The following is an 18,879-nucleotide window of genomic DNA, read 5'->3' on the forward strand; positions in this document are numbered from 1 at the left end:
AGAAGGGGCTGGGAGACCACTTCCTGGAGAGTCATTCTGTGACACCAGCAAGACTGTGTCCCCGGGGCGCTTGCCTGGCGGGCTCTGGAGTTGTCATCAAATCCTCAAGCCTCCAAGCCCCCTGAGGGCTGGGCCCCATGGCCCTTCCGTGCTCACCCTGCCTGCCTTGTGTGACCCAGCTCACGCCTGCCTCAGGGCCTTTGCATGTGCCGTGTGCCACATGGAATGTTTCCCTCCATCCAGCAGCACACAGGCTTCCTCTCTCCCCTGGGGCCCCCAGAGAGGCCTTTCCAGCGCAGCCCTCCCCACCACCTGTCTCTGCACCCCACCTGGCTTTCCTCCCAGTGTTTCTCGGTGTCCCATCTGTTCCATGTTGGTTGTTGTGTTTCCCCTCCCCTCTGCCTTCTGCTGGCAGAGACTTTGGTCTTCTCTGTTCCTTCTTTACCTACAGCACCAAGAGCAGCTCCTCGGCCTTGTAGGTGCTCAGTAAGTTTGCGTCGACCCAGTGAATTTCGGATCTTCCTTGGCTGCAGCTTGGTTGACCCCAGGAGAGGGACGCCTCAGACCCTCCTCGTCACCAGCACCTTAGACGGCCTGGTTCCTCACCATGTGACTCGCAGATTTCACACCGCCACAGGTGTGATGGGGAAGCCAGGCCTCGACCTCCTAGCTGTGTCCTTGTGATGCCGACGTGGCTGTTCTGGGTCAGAAAAGACAGGGGAGGGCCTGTTTTTTGACCCAGAGGCTAAGCAGGAGCCCTCGTGATTCCTCATCCTTCCCTCCCTTCCTCTGAGACCTGGATGGTGGGCTTCTGCCCCCTCCGTGGCCGCCTGTGGACAGCATGGCTCCTGGGATCCATTTCTTGCCTCAGCGTCTTTGGGCCTCTTTCCGCCTAGGCATCCGGAGCATAATGGGACAGAGGGACCACCTATTTATCTTGTCCTCAACCTCCCCCATTTCCTCCTCCTCCCCAGTTCATTTGTACACCAACAATGTGGGGTAGTGTTGCTTAGGTGTGTGTAAAGGAGTAAGCGAGATAATGCCAGTGTGGGCTTTGAACAGAGCTTGACAAGTAGAAGAGTTTGAATTTTAGCTAAAAAAAGGACACCAGCAAACCATACTTCTCTCCAAAGGAGGACTTGAAGCAGCATATTAAAACAGTTTAAAAAATAGAGCGAAACGGGTTATATGTAAATTGGCCCCTGGTGGAAAGACAATTTGGTGATCAGAGGGAGGGTTAGGGCGCATTGTGGTGGCCACATGGCCAAGGGGTTGCACTGGATGTGTGAGTTTGGTTGTGAGACTTTGGCTGTGAGCTTCTTTGCAGCCAGTTCTAAGAGGATTGGTTAGGGGAAAAAAATAAAACTGGCTTTCCTGGGGAAATTCACAAGTTCCTGGGCTTGCGATCTGAGTGTTATGGTAAATAGTCCACCGTGGGTGGACAGTGATAACAGGTAAGCTTGCTGTAGATGGAAAACTTGGATGCTTATTGAATTTAAAGGCGTGTTTCTCTATCAGTGAATTGCTTTCCCACATTGAAGATGTCAGGAGAGCTGCTCCTGCAAGTAATTATGAATTGTGTGTTGGAGGGGCCCCTGTCCCCCTTCACAGTATATGGGAGTCAGCGCAAGAAGACCAGATCTCTCAGTAACCTTGAGCATGTCTATGTCAGCATGGAGTCAGTTGGGCTTCCCATGTGGCTCAGTGGTAAAGAATCCGCCTGCCGATGCAGGAGATGCGAGTTTGACCCCTGGGTCAGGAAGATCCCCTGGATCAGAAAGATCCCCTGGAGGAAGAAATGGCAACCCACTCCAGTGTACTTGCCTGGAGAATCCCATGGACAGAGGAGCCTGGTGAGCTGCAGTCCCACGGGGTCGCAGAGAGTCAGACATGACTGAACACGCAGGAGCATGAAGTCAGTTTCATGAGATCTGCTGTCTGACCTGTGGTTGGTAACTGGCTCTAACTGGGAATATATCAGTGTTCAAAACAGATGCTGTCCGGTAGCAGGGACTTGGAGAAGCACTCAGCAGTCACCAGTCTGTAACTTCCTTAGCGGCTGGTTACGTTCACCAAGGTTCGCCTCCACATTCATTCTCATCCTGCCCTCCCTTTGGATTCTGGGTGGCTAATAAGAGTGATTGACTGAACCACTGGATCTCCTAGACTGTATAGGAATTATTTTTGAAAGGGAAAAGGGAACTTGTCTAGACAAGTGGCCCTAAATAGCACATAATCCAGACCGGTGAGGGGCGGTGTAGCAGGCGGGATCTGCCGGTTAATTTGGACTTGGCTTTCTTCCCTTAGGTGAACTGCGACAAGCCATCGTGGCCATGATGAACAGGAAGGACGAGCTGGAAGAAGAGAACAGGTATCCAGTGCCGGGGCTGGAGGGGTTGCTTCTTCGTGGAAATCCTGCCTCTGGGGCAGAGAGAAGATCACCTTTAAGGAAGTTTTGCTTCAGGGGCAGAACTGTGACCAGTGATTTCTGATTTTTTGTTCTGAGATGTACTACTTTATTTTTTCAACTTTTTATTTTATGTTGGAGTAGAACCAACTGACAGTGTTGTGATAGCTTCTGGTGACAGCAAAAGGACTCAGCCGTATATATACATGTGTCCATTCTGGGATGTACCAATTTAGTATATATAATGCGGCTTGAGTGTTAATAAGGAATGAAATGATCACACACTATCTCAGAACCAACTGAGAATTTTAAAAGCAGTCTTTTAATTTTTAATTCTTTTTTTTAAATAGCTTTTGAGATATAATTCACATATAATTCATAGATTATATAATTTAAATATCATATAAAACAAAACCTATTTATTCAGTGGTTTTTAGCGTATTCACAGATGTGTGCGACCATCTGAAGCTCCATCTTCATAGCTGTCACCCTGAGTCCCCCTTAAGCGGCAGCTAACCCTTCATTGAGGTTCTGTCCACCACGTTCCAAGCACTAGCGTACTTAACATTTTCTCAAATTGGGGATACCTATAGCAAGATGGCGTATGGAGTCTTTTGATTTTCCCCAAAGCCCTGTTGCAGACACTGAGAGGCCAAAGGGTTTTATTCATTTTGATTCCCTGTTGAAACCAGGGCTGGATACCAGACTGCTATTAGCCATGTTGCTACCGTCTGGCCGCCCAAACGTGAGCCGCTCCAACGCCAGGACCTGGTCTGGGCTACTGGCTGGCCAGTAGATTTGCCTGCAGTTATCTGTAGAGCCTCTGTGAGTACAAGTCTGCCGGCCTGCGGGTCAGGGAGTAGGTGTGTGTGTGTGCATGTGCACACGTGTGTGCACGCTCATGCCACTCTCCTATGCTTGCCCCCTGAGCAGGAATTGTGTCCCTGGGGATGTGCATTCTGATTCTCCTTTTTAAAACTTGCTTTGGGCCCTGCTTGACAAGCTTCTCCCTCATCCTATATGGAAACGTACAAGAGCAAACAAATGTGATTTGGAAAAACAAGTGTTTTTAAAAAGGAATCTTCAGACAGTGTGATTTTCCAGTGAAAGTAAATCTCAGTGCCGGGCTGTGGACTTTGCAGGATACTTTTTCCTTTTTCCAGCTGGGGCCATCATCTTAGGAAAAAACCATAGGTTTTGTCTTACCTTGTGAAGAACAATAGTCACTATTGGGTCATTTCTTCTCCTTCCCAGCAAGAGAGAGAGAAAAAAAAATCACACCCAGTTTGTGTTGGGGGGGTTTCCAGGCCCCAAGAGGGGAATTTTTCCAAAACTTTCAAGGAGCGTTGAAACATGCCGTGTTTGTTTTTGGAGCGGAGGTTCAGTGAGCAATGGGGGTGGGATGGTTCAGACACTACTGCTTGTGGTCTGGTGTCTCGTGGCAAGTGTCTTCTAGATTTAGGAGGCAGCCGCACCCAAGTTAGTAAATGTTTTCAAGAAATAACCATTTGAGGTCCGTAGATGGTCACCAGAACCCTGCTCGGACTCAATTCTAGGTGGTAACGTGGTTATTTCTGGAAGAGCCACTGTCTTCTCTGCTATTTAAGACCAAAGATGACAGATATTCAAGCGAATGTGTTTGCAGGGTGAACATGCTCCAGATAGAGTATAAAACACATTCATTGCAATGTCAAGTTATTCATCTCCGTAAGACAGGCTGTATGCTTGTTTAACCTGGAGGTGGCGACGCAGCAAGGGTGAAGAGTGCTTTGTGGGAGATTGTGGGCAAAGGAGAAATGAGACTCCCGTCATCCATCAGATAACTGGAGTCCGTCTTCTGTGTTTGTGGCTCCGGTGTTTTTTTTTTGGCCTGTCCTGGCCAGCCCCTCCTTTATTAAATCTCATACGTAGTGTGGCTGGGCTGAAACGTCTCAGTTGAGCATGCATACCTCAGTGTGGAATGTCTGGGAGGGGGTGTGCTTGGGATTGGCTCAATTCATTGTTTTCCCTTGGTTTAAACCACCAAACCCACAGGCTCTCAGAGCCAGGCCTCCGGTGGTTCCCCGGGGCTCATCCTAGTCACGACGCAGAGGCTCGAGCAGAATTGAGTAGCTTCTCAAAGCAGTTTGTATGAGATGGACGTGAACTGCGGTTTCTGCAGAGCCTTGTGGAAGATGAATGAACTAGGACTTGACTCTGTAGATTCCGGGTTGGCAGCCTCTGAACAGGTGGGATCTCCTCCTCCTCCCAGGTCGCTGCGGAACCTGCTTGACAGTGAGATGGAGCACTCAGCCGCGCTCCGCCAGGAGGTCGACACCTTGAAGCGGAAGGTGGCTGAGCAGGAGGAGCGGCACGTCACGAAGGTCCAGGCGCTGGCGAGGTAGGGGGCGGAGGGGCTGGGGGAGGCGCTAGCCAGCCCCCAAGCACACCTTTCATCAGTACTTACTCATTTAAAGTGTCAAATGGAAATAATACTGACATAGCTGAAATTTTAACTTATTAACTATTGAGTAAGTATTAAATAGTATGCATGCACATGGTTCAAAATACAAAAGTCACGAATGGTTAAACTCTGTGATCACTGGCTCACCCCTAGAGGATGGGCAGCGTCACCTCCCAGAGATGGCCCTTGTGTATGCGAGCAGATGCGAACATTCAGATACATGAACTTTCTCTTCTCATCTCCCTCCTCTCCTCTCTTTCTTCCTTGATACAGATGGTCCCGTATCCTACACCACACTCCCTCCACAGCTTAGAGACCATCCTGCGCTGGGTACACAGACCTGCCGTCTTTCTAACGGCCCTGATACCCCACCGTCCATCTCTACCAGGATTCATTTGGCCGATGTGCCAGCAGCCAGGCATCTGAGTCATTTCTAGCCTTTTCCTACTTCTGATAATCCTCGCAGTTGTCATTGTGTCCTTGTATGAGTGTATTTGCCAGAAAAGTTCCTGGAAGTGGAATTGCTGGGTTAAAGCACTGTGTTTTTCTTTTCTTTCCTTATTATTTGTTTAATTTGTTTGGCTATGCCGGGTCTTAGTTGTGGCACATAGGGTCTTTGATCTTAGTTGTGGCGTGTGAACTCTTAGTTGCGGCCTGTGGGGTCTAGTTCCCTGCCCAGGGACTGAACCTGGGCCCGTGCATTGGGAGTGTGGAGTCTTAGCCACCGGAGCACCAGGAAAGTCCCCAGAGTGCTTTCTGAGTTGGATAAAGGTCATCAACCTGCTTTTAATGGGGGCTGGGTCTCCCCCAGCACAGCCCTGCCTCTGGTGGATCCAGCTTTGGGGGTCTTTGATAAAATCACAGGTGAAAGCAATGCTGGCGAAATATTTTTCATTTCTCTGGTTCAGACTATGGTTGAACCTCTTTATAGTTGAGTCATCTTATTTTCTTTTCTGTGACTTTGTTTATATCTAATTAAAGAAAACTGTAAAGCAGCCCCCCCCACCCCCAAGCTCCAACTGCCATAATGAAATTTTACTGAATTTGTCACATGCAAACATATTTTTATGGGCTCTACTTGAAATCTCCAGCCCGTCACTTCCTAGGCTGTGTCCTTCTACCATAGTAAAAGCTTCATAGTCACCATTTTTATGTACCTGGGTGTGGCATTTAATTGAGCTAATGTACCATATGAATGTACCATTTCAGATTGCTGGACATTTGAGTTTTCCCCCATTTTATGTAAGATAAAGCACTTTAACTGGTGGTTCTTTTATTGTTGTTGTTCACTCAGTCATGTGTGACTTTTTGCGACCCCACGGACTACAGCATGTCAGGCTTCCCTGTCCTTCACCATCTCCCAAAGTTTGCTCAACTCCACTGAATCGGTGATGCCATCCAGCTCTCTCATCCTCTATTGTCACCTTCTCCTTCTGGCTTCAATCTTCCCCACCATCAGGGTCTTTTCCAGTGAGTCGGCTCTCTGCATCAGGTGGCCCAAGTATTGGAGCTTCAGCCCTTCCAATGAATATTCAGGGTTGATTTCCTTTAGTATTGACTTGGCCTGATCCCTTTGCAGACCAGGGGACTCTCAAGAGTCTTCTCCAGCGCCATAGTTCAAAAGCATCAATTCTGTGGTGCTCAGCCTTCTTTATGGTCCAACTTTCACATCTTTACATCACTATTGGAAAAGCCATAGCTTTGACTATACGGATTCTTTAAAATACTTAAAATAGACCGGGAGTTGCATCTTTCTTGTGGGGGGATGGGGTGGGGGAGCCCAGGGCTAAGGAAACTCGACAGCGGCAGCATTACCATCTCCGCGCTGTCAGCTGTTGTGAGTGACACTGATGTAATTGTTATGTATATATAACGGGAAGTTGGCAGCGTGATCCCATGTTTATTTTTTGGCTGTGCTGGGTCTTCGTGGTGGTGTGTAGGCTGAATAGTTGTGGCCAAGGGGCTTAGTTGCTCCACAACTGCGTCCCCTGCCTTGGAAGGCAGTTTAACCACTGGACCACCGGGAAGTCCGCCTGTGTTTAATCTTAATTTGGACTTCTCTCCTGCGTTCACATTTGAAAATGACATATCCAGAGCATCAGAAACAAGCCCCAGGTGCCTAATTTGGCATTTTCTCACCTGGCCCCCATCTTACCTGGCCATGCCAGGGTTCCGTGGTGCAATTGTGTTTTATGTTCTCAATAAAGACTGTGGTTTGTGGAGACCTGGGTTCTGAATCATTGAAGACAGACAGACTTCTGTCCTCTGTCATTTTTTATTGTGTCAGGAGCCAGCTCAGCCTCGGGTTGCTGCTCCATTGCTTGCAAATTGGGTGTTGGGTCTGAACCGCTTCACTTCCACAGGCGTGCGTTTCTTCGTTTATGACATGGACAGGATGGTGTTATCCCCCGAGAGGGCCCACTGAGGAGTGTGTGTGAAAGTCCATAAGGCAGCGGCGAGGGACTGGAGTGTGTTTTACAGTCAATGTGTTTTGAGTATATGATAATTTTGGGATAAATTTTCTTTAGCCCATGAATGAAATAGAAAAAGGTAGCTTCTTGACCATGCTCTTCTGTAATCTGGTTTCCCCAGTTAAACAGTGGGGTAGCTGAGAGTTTGGGCTTCCCTGGTGGCTCAGGGGTAAGGAATCTGCCTGCCAGTGCAGGAGACGTGGGTTTGATCCCTGGGTCAGGAAGATCCCCTGGAGAAGAAAATGGCAAACCCACCCCAGTATTCTTACCTGGGAAATCCCATGGACAGAGGAGCCTGGCGGGCTACAGTCCCCGGGGTCACAGAAGAGTTGGACACAACTTTAGTGACTGAACACACACACAGCTGAAAGGTGCCTGAAAGTCTGCAGTTTGCAGGTAGAAGGAGCTTGCATAAATCGGGCAGACCCTTTAGGAGAAAATGGCACGAAAGCAGACGGATCAGTGGACGTGTTTTAAAAGACTCGACCGCTGACGTTGCAGACAGACTTCTGCCAGCTGTCAGAGGTTTCTCCTTACTTCTGGCCGCAGGAGAGCGGCTGTCCGTGTTGTCAGATGGTGGGTCCCTGTGGTCAGCTGTGGTTGATGGCCTGGGGCTGTTGTCATCCATGGGTCACAGGCAGGGTGTGGAGGGTCACAGGCTGGGGGCGAGCCCCACACGGCTGCACCAGGGCAGCCCTCTTCTAGGTCCCTGTGTGTCCAGGTGGCGGGTTTCATAATGCAGGTAGTTTAGCCTAGTGGTTGGTGGTACTGATTCTGGCATTGGATCCTGAAGGTCCATTCATGGCTCTGCTGCTTATTAGCTGTGTGACCTTGAGCAAGTTACTTAACTGTCTCTGTTTCCTTGGCTATAAAATGAAGATAAGAGAACTCTACCTCATATAGAGTGGTTAGATGATAAAATGAGAGAATGGGCTTCATAAATGCTCAAACACATTACCTATCATTATCATTTTTCTCTAGGATAGTAATTGTATTATTACTAAGAAACCTTGCCTAATCAAAAGTTGTATTTTAACGGCAGTGATGCAGAAAGAATTAAGAATTAGGCTATTTCAGACACAGGACAATGAAATTATTTTTGCTGTATTGCTGAGAAGTGTGTTCGGGTGTATGTGTGTCTTCCTGGCCCTGAGTGTAGAGTTGTGAAATAGGAACATCCCTGAGCAAATGAAGCATCTTATTACACATTCATTTTGCTCAAAATTAATGGCTTTCCTTTCATGCCATCACGGCTCAACAAAGAGCAAGGTCGTAGAAGCAGCCGAGTGCCTTTGTGGCGCCAAGCATCTGCGCCTTCCCAGGCGGAGTCCTTGTCGTCAGTAGCGGATCAGCATCAGTCAGTCTCCCTCCCTGGATAATGGATTGTCTTCTTCCTGTGGAAGTGAGAAGTCTCAAGCTCAGCAAGGTCCCACTGTTTAAGCACAGGGAACTATATCCCATATCCTGTGATGAACAGGGTAGGAAATGGAAAAGAATATGAAGAGGAATGTGTGTGTGTGTGTGTGTGTGTGTAACTGAATCACTTTGCTCTATAGCAGAAACTAACACAACATTATAAATCCACTGTATGTACTTCAATTAAAAAAACCAAAAAGCTCAGCCTATGACATAGGCTGAGCAGAAAGAAAACACACATTAGCTGAGCAGAAGTACCTTTGAGGGATGCAAACAGCCAGGGTTTTGGGGTGTTGTGGGGGCATTTCTGTTTCTGCTGTATTTGTTTGTCTGGCGCATCAGGGCTTAGTTGAGGCACGCGGAGCTCTGCTGTGTCACATGGGCCCTTTCGCTGTGGCTCATGGACTCTCTCCTGGAGCACTGGCTCAGTAGTTGCGACACATGGGCTTAGTTGCTGCACAGAGTGTGGGATCTTAGTTCCCCAACCAGGGATCGAACTGTCGTCCCCTGCATTGTAGGGTGGTTTCTTAACCTCTGGACCACCAGGGACGTCCCGGTCTCTGCTGTTTTTGTAGTAGATACACCCAGCTATGTAACAAATGATCTCCAAACTTGACAGCTTAAAACAGGGAATGTTGAGGATCCTCCACAATTTCCATGAGTTGGGAATGTGGGAATGGCTCAGGGTTTCTCATGAGGTTGTGGTCAAGTGTTAACCAGAGCTGCGGTCATCTGAAGGCTTGACTGGGGTGGAGGGTCCACTTTGGAGCTCACTCGCGTGGCTGCTGGCAGAAGGCTTTGGTTCCCTGCCCTGTGGACTGTGCTGCAGGGTTGCTCACAACCTGGCAGCCGGCTTCCCAGGGCGAGTGACGCAAGAGCAAGGGAGCACACCCGACCCAGAAGCCACTGTGACTCCTGTGACCTAATCCCGGAAATGATGCACGATCACATCTGCCGTGTTCTGCTGTCACGCAGCTCAAGCCTGGTTCAGCACGGGAGGGGTCTACACATGGATGTCAATGCCAAGAAGCACGGGTCTCGGGGGCCACCCTGGAGGCTGCCTGTGACACCTCCCCTGGGACAGCACTGCCCCAGTCTTCCTTGGCTGTGTCTTCCTCCTCTCCATCTGTCCCTGTGCTGTGGCAGGAATAACCCCACCACTGCCCCGCCGGGGCTCCAGAGCAGGGCAGATGTCGCTGGCCTGGAGAGTCAGCTGGTCGCATCCCGTGGCCACCATGATTGGGCTGTGAGCAGTCCCTCAAGGGCAAACCCACATGCTGGCAGAGCCGTGGAAACGAGAACTCAAGTCCCAAAGCCAAAAGGGCGGAGTCATGCATGAGACGGAAAAAGGGAGACTTCTGTCATTCTTTCATGATGTCCCATCCTTCAGTTCTCTTGTTTTCTTCCTTACAGCATCAGCATTTTATTAATATATTTTTTAGGTCATTATAATCTTTTTCTTCAAACTTTAAACTTTTTATTTTGTAGTGGGGATATAGCCAATTAACAATGCCGTGGTAGTTTCAGGTAAACAGCAAAGGGCCACAGCCGTATATATATAGGTATCCATTCTCCCCCAGACCACCCCCCTCCCATCCACGCTGCCACATGGCATTGAGTAGAGTTCCCTGTGCTACACGGCAGGTCCTTGGTGATTGTCCATTTTGATGTTCAGTTCTATGTCATTAAAGAAACATGCTCTGGAGGACTGTTTCAAACCCATTATGTAAAACAAAGCTGTAGTCAGAATACCAGAATCCAGTTTTTGTCTGTACGTCTTTCAGAAGATTGGCATTTGCTTTGCTGCCTGATTCTAAAACTCTGTGGTTGTGACCTGAGAGTTGGGAAGGGAACTCAGAGTGGGGTTCCCCATTAGAAGAGTTGCTATAGTATCTTTTCCTGAAAAGCTATCCTTTTTATTTTTCCCGTGCTAGAGAATCAGCCATCAGTTCAGTTCAGTTGCTCGGTCGTGTCTGACTCTTTGCGACCCCATGGACCGCAGCACGCCAGGCCTCCCTGTCTATCACCATCTCCCGGAGTCCACCCAAACCCATGTCCATTGTGTCAGTGATACCATCCAAACATCTCATCCTCTGTCTTCCCCTTTTCCTCCTGCCCCCAATCCCTCCCAGCATCAGGGTCTTTTCCAATGAGTCAGTTCTTCATATCAGGTGGCCAAAGTATTGGAGTTTCAGCTTCAACATCAGTCCTTCCAATGAACATCAGGACTGATCTCCTTTAGGATGGACTGGTTGGATCTCCTTGCAGCCTGAGGGACTCTTAAGAGCCTTCTCCAACACCACAGTTCAAAAGCGTCAAACCTTCGGCGCTCAGCTTTCTTTATATTCCTACTGTCACATTCATACATGGCTTGGTTTAAAAGAATTTTTTCCCTCTTGGTTGGTTGTAGGGGTTGAACTCTCCCAAGCACCAAGGCATCAGCTCTGATCTGTCTAATCTGGTCAAGATAATTCCATCTCCTTTCTGAAATGATTGGTTCAGGTAACCATGGCTTGACCCAGATTGGATTTAGTTCAGGAGATGAGCATGAGGTCTAATTCTGGCCATGGAGATGTGGTTGAGGTTTGCTAGGGCTTTGGAAGAAGATGGTCCTTTGCTTATTGGATGGCTGGAGTGGCTCCCTTTGGAACACCTGCTGTGAGGTATAGAGGCTGGAACTGCTGAGGCCATTTTATCACCACGAGGGAGACAGCCTGAGGGTAAAGCTTACACACAGCTTGGCAGGGAGAGGCCGGGTGAGAACTTGCAGTGTGAGGCGATGGAAACCCACCAGAAATTGGCTTGTGAAGAGGCGCCCTTGATTGGCTAGTGTAGCTGACAGATTTGGAGAAGAGCCAGCGCTCTGCCCAGCTGGACCCAGGGACCCTGGGGGAGGTGTCGTGCGGGACCCTTGTCCTTCTGTACCGCCCCTTCTTTCCCTTGTTGTAGCTTCATTTTCAGTCCTGCGCTTCTCTCATGGTGACAAGAGGGGCCCCAGGCATCACTAGGCATAAATCCTGTTGCTTCAGTACCCCGAGGAAAGAGAGCGTGTCTTCCTGAAAGCTCGTGCGAAAGTTCTGGGATTCACTCATTTTCCTGGCGGGACGTGTTATCCTTGCTCTCCCGGCCTGCGACACGTGCCCCCTGGGGCCAGGAGGTTGGCTTGCTTTTCCTCACGTGGCCACACAGAGCAAGAACAAATGACAGGGACATTTCTTCAGGACAGTTGGGGGGCTCGGTCTATCAGATGGGGGTGAGTGGTGGTCAGGCAGAGGCTGTGGGTGTCCCCTGCCATGGGCTCAGTTCCTCATCACATTTGGAGATTGTTGGTTTCCCAATGTAGAGATTCTGGCGCCCTAGAGCTAGCCCTCCTGTGAGTGATAGTGAAGTCTGGGCTTCAGGTCATCCCAGTGTCCCTGTGTATCTTTCCTTGGCGTGGGATGTTTACATCAGATACAAGTTGACCTTGTTAGCAAGCGCCTGGTCCAGCCACTTTGGCCTCCTTAGATGTATAGTTATAGTTCTCAGTACCAGCCTCAGTATGCCTTTAAAATAAAAATCAACCCTTTTATTATACTATCCTGAAATGAAATTCATAGCTAACACACCCTGCCTGCACAAATAATTTAAAAAATCAATATAACACCCTAACTCTAATCTGAAGGAGAAGTAATAGGAAAGTGATTTATAATACAAAGTAGATTGCAATATATATGGGCTGTACATGACTTTGCCTGAAAAACATGAAGCTTTAAAGTGCTCTCACCTACTTATAAATGCACACGTTTGGATTTAAAGGCGGTCAGGTCAGAAATCACTCTTTAGAAGAAATACAGAAAATGGAAGAACAGAGCATGGGTGGGCCCTAGGGTAAAAACTGGTATGTTCAGTGTAGAGTTAATTTGAGGATAGGCTCAGATTACAAACAAGTTTTTTTTTCTTTTAAATATATTTTTTTTATTTGACTGCACTGGTCTTATTTTATTTGACAGCACTTGGGATCTTTGATTTTCACTGTGGCCTATGGAAGCCTTTTCAGTTGTGGCCTGTGGGATCTAGTTCCCTGACCAGGGATTGAACCCAGGCCCCCTGCATTGGGAGCATGGAGTCTCAGCAACTGGACCACCAGGGAAGTCCTTACAAATAAGCTTTTCACTCACGTAAAGGGCCATCAGGACGATGGAAAGCAGGGCAGGGTATAGTTTGCTCTTGGTCTTTCAGGACAGTTTGTAGCCTTGGCCCCACTCTCTTAATGCTGGTAAACCGTCGTCTTGGTAACCAAAAGCATCTCCTCACTTTGGCCTTGCTTAGCCTTTGCCATGCATTACAAGTCATCGGGGAGCTTTAAAACAATGTCCACACCCAGTTGAGAACCACTGCTTTCACCCTTTCTGTGTTCTTCTCTTTGTTTGTAAACGTACCTTTAGAATTTTGTTCCCACAGCCTGCGGTCCACGGTCACGTGGCCTCTCTTTTGGTGTCCTTGGCCGGGGACCGAACCCTGATCACACGGGTGCTCCACTGAGCCCCTGATGTCCCCCTCCCACCGCCCCTCCTGTCCTTCTCTTCTCCTTGAGCAGGAAGCTGGCGTCCCCAGGTCGCTGCTCTCTCACCCCGCTGGGTCTCATTAGCCGAGGGAGCTGTGCTCTTCGTCTTTCCTCAGCATGTCCCTGTCGGCAGCCGACAGGTCCTTAGCGACGACCCCCAGAGCAGCCGAGGAGAGCTGAGTGCCCGGGGTGGGACAGGGTGAGGATGAGACACGCGTGTCCGGGCAGGATAAAGCGATGGCCCAGGAGGAGGAGCCGGCTTCCTGAAGTTTAGTGCTGCCGGGATCCAGCGAAGGATGGGTGGTCAGTTAATACCCATTTGTTCATTTGTTGATTCACTCATCAGACACCTATTCTGAGTGAGCTGGGTCCATCAGAGAGAAATAGGATACAGCTGACTAACCTCTAGGGGCTGAAAGTCAGGGGAGGAACATATAAACCCAGGCTTTAACCTTTTGGCTGATAATTCCCTGTGCTCTGGTTAAGGTGGCTGGTCTTAGAAGGAAGTGCAGGGCAAGCCTGGACTTGAGCCCAGCCTCCTTCTTTCATTTCGGCTGCCCTGGGTCTTTGTTGTGCTGTGCCGGCTTGCTCTAGTTGCTCTGGGGCTTCTCTTGTGAAGCCTGGGCTCTGGAGCACGCGGGCTCAGTAGTTGTGTGCAGGCTTATGGGCTTCCCTGCTGGCTCAGATGGTGAGGAATCTGCCTTTAAGGCAGGAGACCCAGGTTCAATCCCTGGGTTGGGAAGATCCCCTGGAGGAGGGCAGGGCCACTCACTCCTGTATTCTTTCCTGGAGAATCCCGTGGACAGAGGAGCCTGGCGGGCTGCAGTCCATGGGGTCGCAGAGAGTCAGATGCTACTGAATGACTAACACTTAGTTGCCCTCCAACGTGTGGGGTCTTAGTTCCCCGACCAGGGGTCGAACCCGTGTCCCCTGCACTGGCAAGCAGATTCTTAACCACTGGACCACCAGGCAAGTCCCTTGAGTCCAGCTTCTCTAGTACTCGACTAGAGTGAGGTGAGTGAGGCCCCTTGGGTACAGAAAAACGGAGGCTCACTCTGAGGGCCCTGAGAGTGCTTCTTGTGCTTCCAGGTGTGATCTCAACTGGTCATTCCACCCCTGATGCTTCTCACCTAGAAACCCGAGACAGCGGGAGACTCTCCTTCTAGACACCACTCAAAAGATACTGCAGGGCCAGTGTGGAGCACAGTGCGTGCTCTGCGTAAGTCCTTAGGAAAGGCCAGCATGTCTGCACTTCCCAGTTCTGTGTAAGTCAATTTTTCTTCCATACAAGGCTGCACAGAGTCATTTTCTGGAGTTAATCCGGCCCACTGTTGCTCAGATGTAACTAACTAACTAATTGAGAATTCTCCGGGCTGAGGAGCTACATGCTTTGTCTAATCCTGGCCGTAGATACATGGCAGTCACCAGGGGAGCTTTTAAAACTGGGACGACCAGACCGCCTTCCAGACCAATTCCATCAGGATCTCTGGAGGAGGCAAGACCCAGACCGCTCAGGTGCAGCCAAAGTTGACAGCACGTGGCTCAGAGCAGCGCATTTCAGATCATAACATGCCAGCCATGCCCGTGGGGGTCACGGTGGCCCTCGGACTCTGATCCCATAGGCCTGGGGGGCCTGAGAGCGAGCATTTGTAGCAAGCTCCTGGGTAGTGCTGACACTGCCAGCGTCCACACTGCACTGTGAGTGGCCAGGGCTCAGACTGATGCTGCTGATGAGCTGAAAGAGGAAGTTCAGTGGTTCAAAACACCTGGGCTGTTAGAATGACGTGAAGGCACTAGTGATTGTTTTTCAAATCTCAGAACCAAGTTGGGCTGTTGGTCTCTTTGAAGCATACAGAGAATGCTATACTATCACTACAAAATTAGCACTATTCGCATTTGTCATCTCTGCTTTCAATTTTAAGTGAACTATAAACAACATGCCATCTTGTTGTCTGTAGGTTCTGAAAGATCTGCGTGTGGGCTTTTAACTCGAGCCTATCCTTCTGCAACTTGCCTTGCTTGACCCAGCATTAAGTGGAAGGCTTTTAGGTTAAGATGCCCACAAGGGGGATCCTGGGCTGGAATTCAGTCATGACTGGCCAGCATGAGATTTCTTAAGAAAGCTCTTGTTTCTCTGCTTACAAAAATTGCTTCTGAGTTGTGAAAGCAACATAACAACTTGAAATGGAGAAGAGAGTCCTCAATCGCATGACCCTAGCATGACAGTTACTCCTATTCTTTGTCCACTTAAGTACAATTTTTACATAGTTATACAACCATTAGCATGTACATGTAATTGTAAAAAGAAGTATAGTTGATTTACAATGTTGTATTACTTTCTATTGTGCAGCAAAGTGATCAGTTATATGCTTGTGTGTGTATATATATATGTATTCTTTTTCAGATTCTTTTCCATTATAAGTTTTACAGTATATTGAGTAGAGTTCCCTGTGCTATACCATAGGATTTTGTTGTTTATTTTAGATATAGTAGTGTTTAGCTGTTAATCTCAAGCTCCTAATTTATCCCTCCCCTCCCATTTCCCCTTTGGTAACTATAAATTTGTTGTTTATGTCTGAGTCTATTTTTGTTTGTAAACAAGTTCATTTGTGTCATATTTTAGCTTCTATGTAAAGGTGATGTAACATGGTATTTGTCTTTCTGACTGACTTCATTTGGTATGATCATCTCTAGGCCCATCCATGTTGCTGCAGATGGCATTATTTCATTCTTTTTATTTTTTTATTATTTATTTATTTAAATTTCATTCTTTTTAAACGGTTGAGTAATACTCTGTTGTGTATATATGTCACATCTTCTTTATCTATTTATCCGTCTCTGTAAACATTTGGTTGTGTCTATTGGCTGTTACAAACAGTGCTTCACCGAACACTAGGGTGCATGTATCTTTTTTTTTTTAAATTAGAGTTTTCTCCAGATATATGTCCAGGAGTTGGATTGCTGAATCACATGGTAGCTATTTTTGATTTTTAAAGGAACCTCCATTTGCCACCAACAGTATGCATGCGGGCGTGCTAAGTTGCTTCAGTAGTGTCCGACTCTTTGTGACCCTGTGGACTGTAGCCCACCAGGCTCCTCTGTCCATGGGATTCTCCAGACAAGAATACTGGAGTGGGTTGCCATGCCCTTCTTCAGGGGATCTTCCCCACCCAGGGATTGAATCTGTGTCTCTTATGTCTCCTGCTTTGGCAAAAAAGTTCTTAACCTCTAGTGCCACCTGGGAAGCCCCACCAACAGGATAGGAGGATTTATATATACATACAATTTATTATTCTGTTTATAATATTTTCTTGTATTTCTATGTAGATTTCAAATGATGTTTAAGTAGAGATTTTTACCCTTGGAATAGAAAGGAAGTGCACAAATTACACAGAAAACTTTAAAGAAGAAAGTCACTTGGACACAATTTATGTATTTTATTCCAGTATATGTGTACATTCATTTTACATAAATCAGATTATTTTGAGTTCATAAGTTGATGATCTGTTTTGCAAACCACTTAACAGAGTAAGTAAAATGTCCTCCTCCTGTTCACTTACATGGATATTACTTATGATGGTCGTATAGAATTTTGTGTTTAGATATGTCCTTGTTTCTCACACCATTTCCCCCCTTCCCATCTTTATAGCTGTAGTCCTTCTGTGAACATTTTTTGAGGGGTGGGTCAACTCTTCCTTTTATTAAAAAAAAAAAAAAAAAAGTCTTAAGCTGGATTTCCGGAATCGGAATTCTCATTTTAGAAAGTATGAGTGCCTGCAAAGACTGGTGATTCATACAGCCGAAATCCTTCCCAGGAAGGGGGTCTCGCTTAGCCGCCTCTGCCTGCGCCCGTCCCCATCGGTATGTGGGGGGCCTGCTGCTTTGGCATGGTCAGTACACACCACAGGTTACCTTGTGTTTTTCATGTGGCTTAGCATCCAGGCTGCTTCTCGTTTCCTGAGATTGTAGGTAGAAGTTTGGGAGATACGCCTTTGTCTGTAGCTTGTTCTGCCTTTGTCACTTTCTTCCCTCGGTCTGTATTTCAGGGGTGAGGTCACAGGACAAGGGATTTGAGGGTTTTAATAGCACACAGGTTGTGTGGTTCTGGCTCCAGATGAGGCAGGAGGACTCACCCACTAGAGCTTGGGCTGGTCCTGTCATGATTTTGTCACTGCTTGACTCCTGCTTTCCTGACTGTGGAAGGTGAAGGTATCCTTGACATGATTGATTTCCCAGCTGACTTTCCTTTTGGGAGCAGAGATGTGGGAATCCCAAACGCATCCATTATCTGAACTTGGAACCGTGGACACTGGAGAGCCACATAAATCCCTTCAGGGCCCTTTCAGAAGTCTGTGACCTGTGTCACTTTCCTTGATTTTTTTTTTCCCCCAAATGAAAATAATGGGTAGGAACAGCTGGAGGAACAGGAGCGTGGCAGCATCTCTTAAAGCAATCACGCGCAAGGGAGAAACCCACGTGCTTGTTTATTTTCTCTAATGCCTCGCGAATGCAATCAAAGACCCAGGTTTTGTTGCCGAACTCGAATTTTTAGGGAGTAAGCAGCAAGGTATATTTGCAGGCCCATCTGCATCTTGGAGCGTGTGCCCCCGTGGAATGGCTCAGCATCAGAGCCATTAGCCGTCGGTACCAGATGTTCCCCACAAAATGTGCACCAAACGCGGACCTGGGTGGTTCATCAAGATGCGAGAAAGAAACAGCTGTTCAGGGAAGAGGGCGCTGCTTGTGTCTGCATCGTCGCTCGAGCCCATCGCTTTTCCCCATCAAAGCTCAGAAACAGGAGGAGATAAAAAATTACCCCAGCCAATCAGTGTGATAGAACTCTCATTAAAAGGTTATGATAATTATCTACGGGGGAGGCAAATGTGTTTACCATTCATTAACGCTCCGTTTGCTGTCTTTTCTAATGAGAAGTAGGTAGAAACGTCTAGAGGAGTAAATAAAAATAAGAGAATGGCTTTGAGGGAAAACAGAAGAGCCCAGGAAAGGAGCCCAATTGAGAGAGAGAGAGATGACCTGCCAAGTGAATGTTGGGTTTGTGTTACTTGAGAGAAAACGGTTGAAATGAGACAGCCAGACCTGGGTGATCCCAGGAGCTGGAGCCCTTTGCTCCCTTGAACGCCCTGGCTTCTTCCTCTTTGCCTTGGGAGAGGCAGAGTTGGCAACCTGGTTCTTCGCAGAAAATAATGTTTCAAACCTTGCCTTTCCGGTGCGGTTCGCAAGGTGGCAATTTCCATGTCACTGAACATGAAGGCTGGGTCTTAAATATAGCCAGCATGCGAATGCCCTGCAGGCGGTGACAGTGGCGGTGACATCACTGCTAAGCAGCTTCTTGTTATTTTGGAGCTGGGGAGGGGAGCAGCAGGAAGCTCAGTGGAGAGGAGATATTCTCGGCAGCGGCAGTAATGCACTTTCAGGAGAGGCAGCTGTCAAGTCTAGTGGCTCTGGAAGTTTGCAGAGTTTATTTGTTCCGCGAGCAAACAAAAGTTCACCGAGTTCATCTGGGTGCCAAACACAGACAAGGTACAGACACGTGAGACGCTCACCTACCATCACGCGGCTCACGCCACACAGCCAT

At 48.1% G+C, this 18,879-nt stretch overlaps 1 protein-coding gene across 2 annotated transcripts in view; it reads left to right on the top strand.

Moving 5' to 3' along the window:
* The window catches only part of SNX29 (sorting nexin 29), a 577,193-nt gene that overhangs the window by 134,566 nt on the left and 423,748 nt on the right, over positions 1-18,879 (top strand). For both annotated transcript variants that reach the window (XM_070460803.1, XM_070460804.1), the window contains exons 12-13: positions 2,308-2,371; positions 4,659-4,787. In XM_070460803.1, the coding sequence (XP_070316904.1) occupies positions 2,308-2,371; positions 4,659-4,787 (193 nt within the window). The remainder of the gene's footprint in view (positions 1-2,307; positions 2,372-4,658; positions 4,788-18,879) is intronic.

This window comes from Odocoileus virginianus, chromosome 33 (genome assembly GCF_023699985.2).
Source record: "Odocoileus virginianus isolate 20LAN1187 ecotype Illinois chromosome 33, Ovbor_1.2, whole genome shotgun sequence".
Lineage (NCBI taxonomy): Eukaryota > Metazoa > Chordata > Mammalia > Artiodactyla > Cervidae > Odocoileus > Odocoileus virginianus.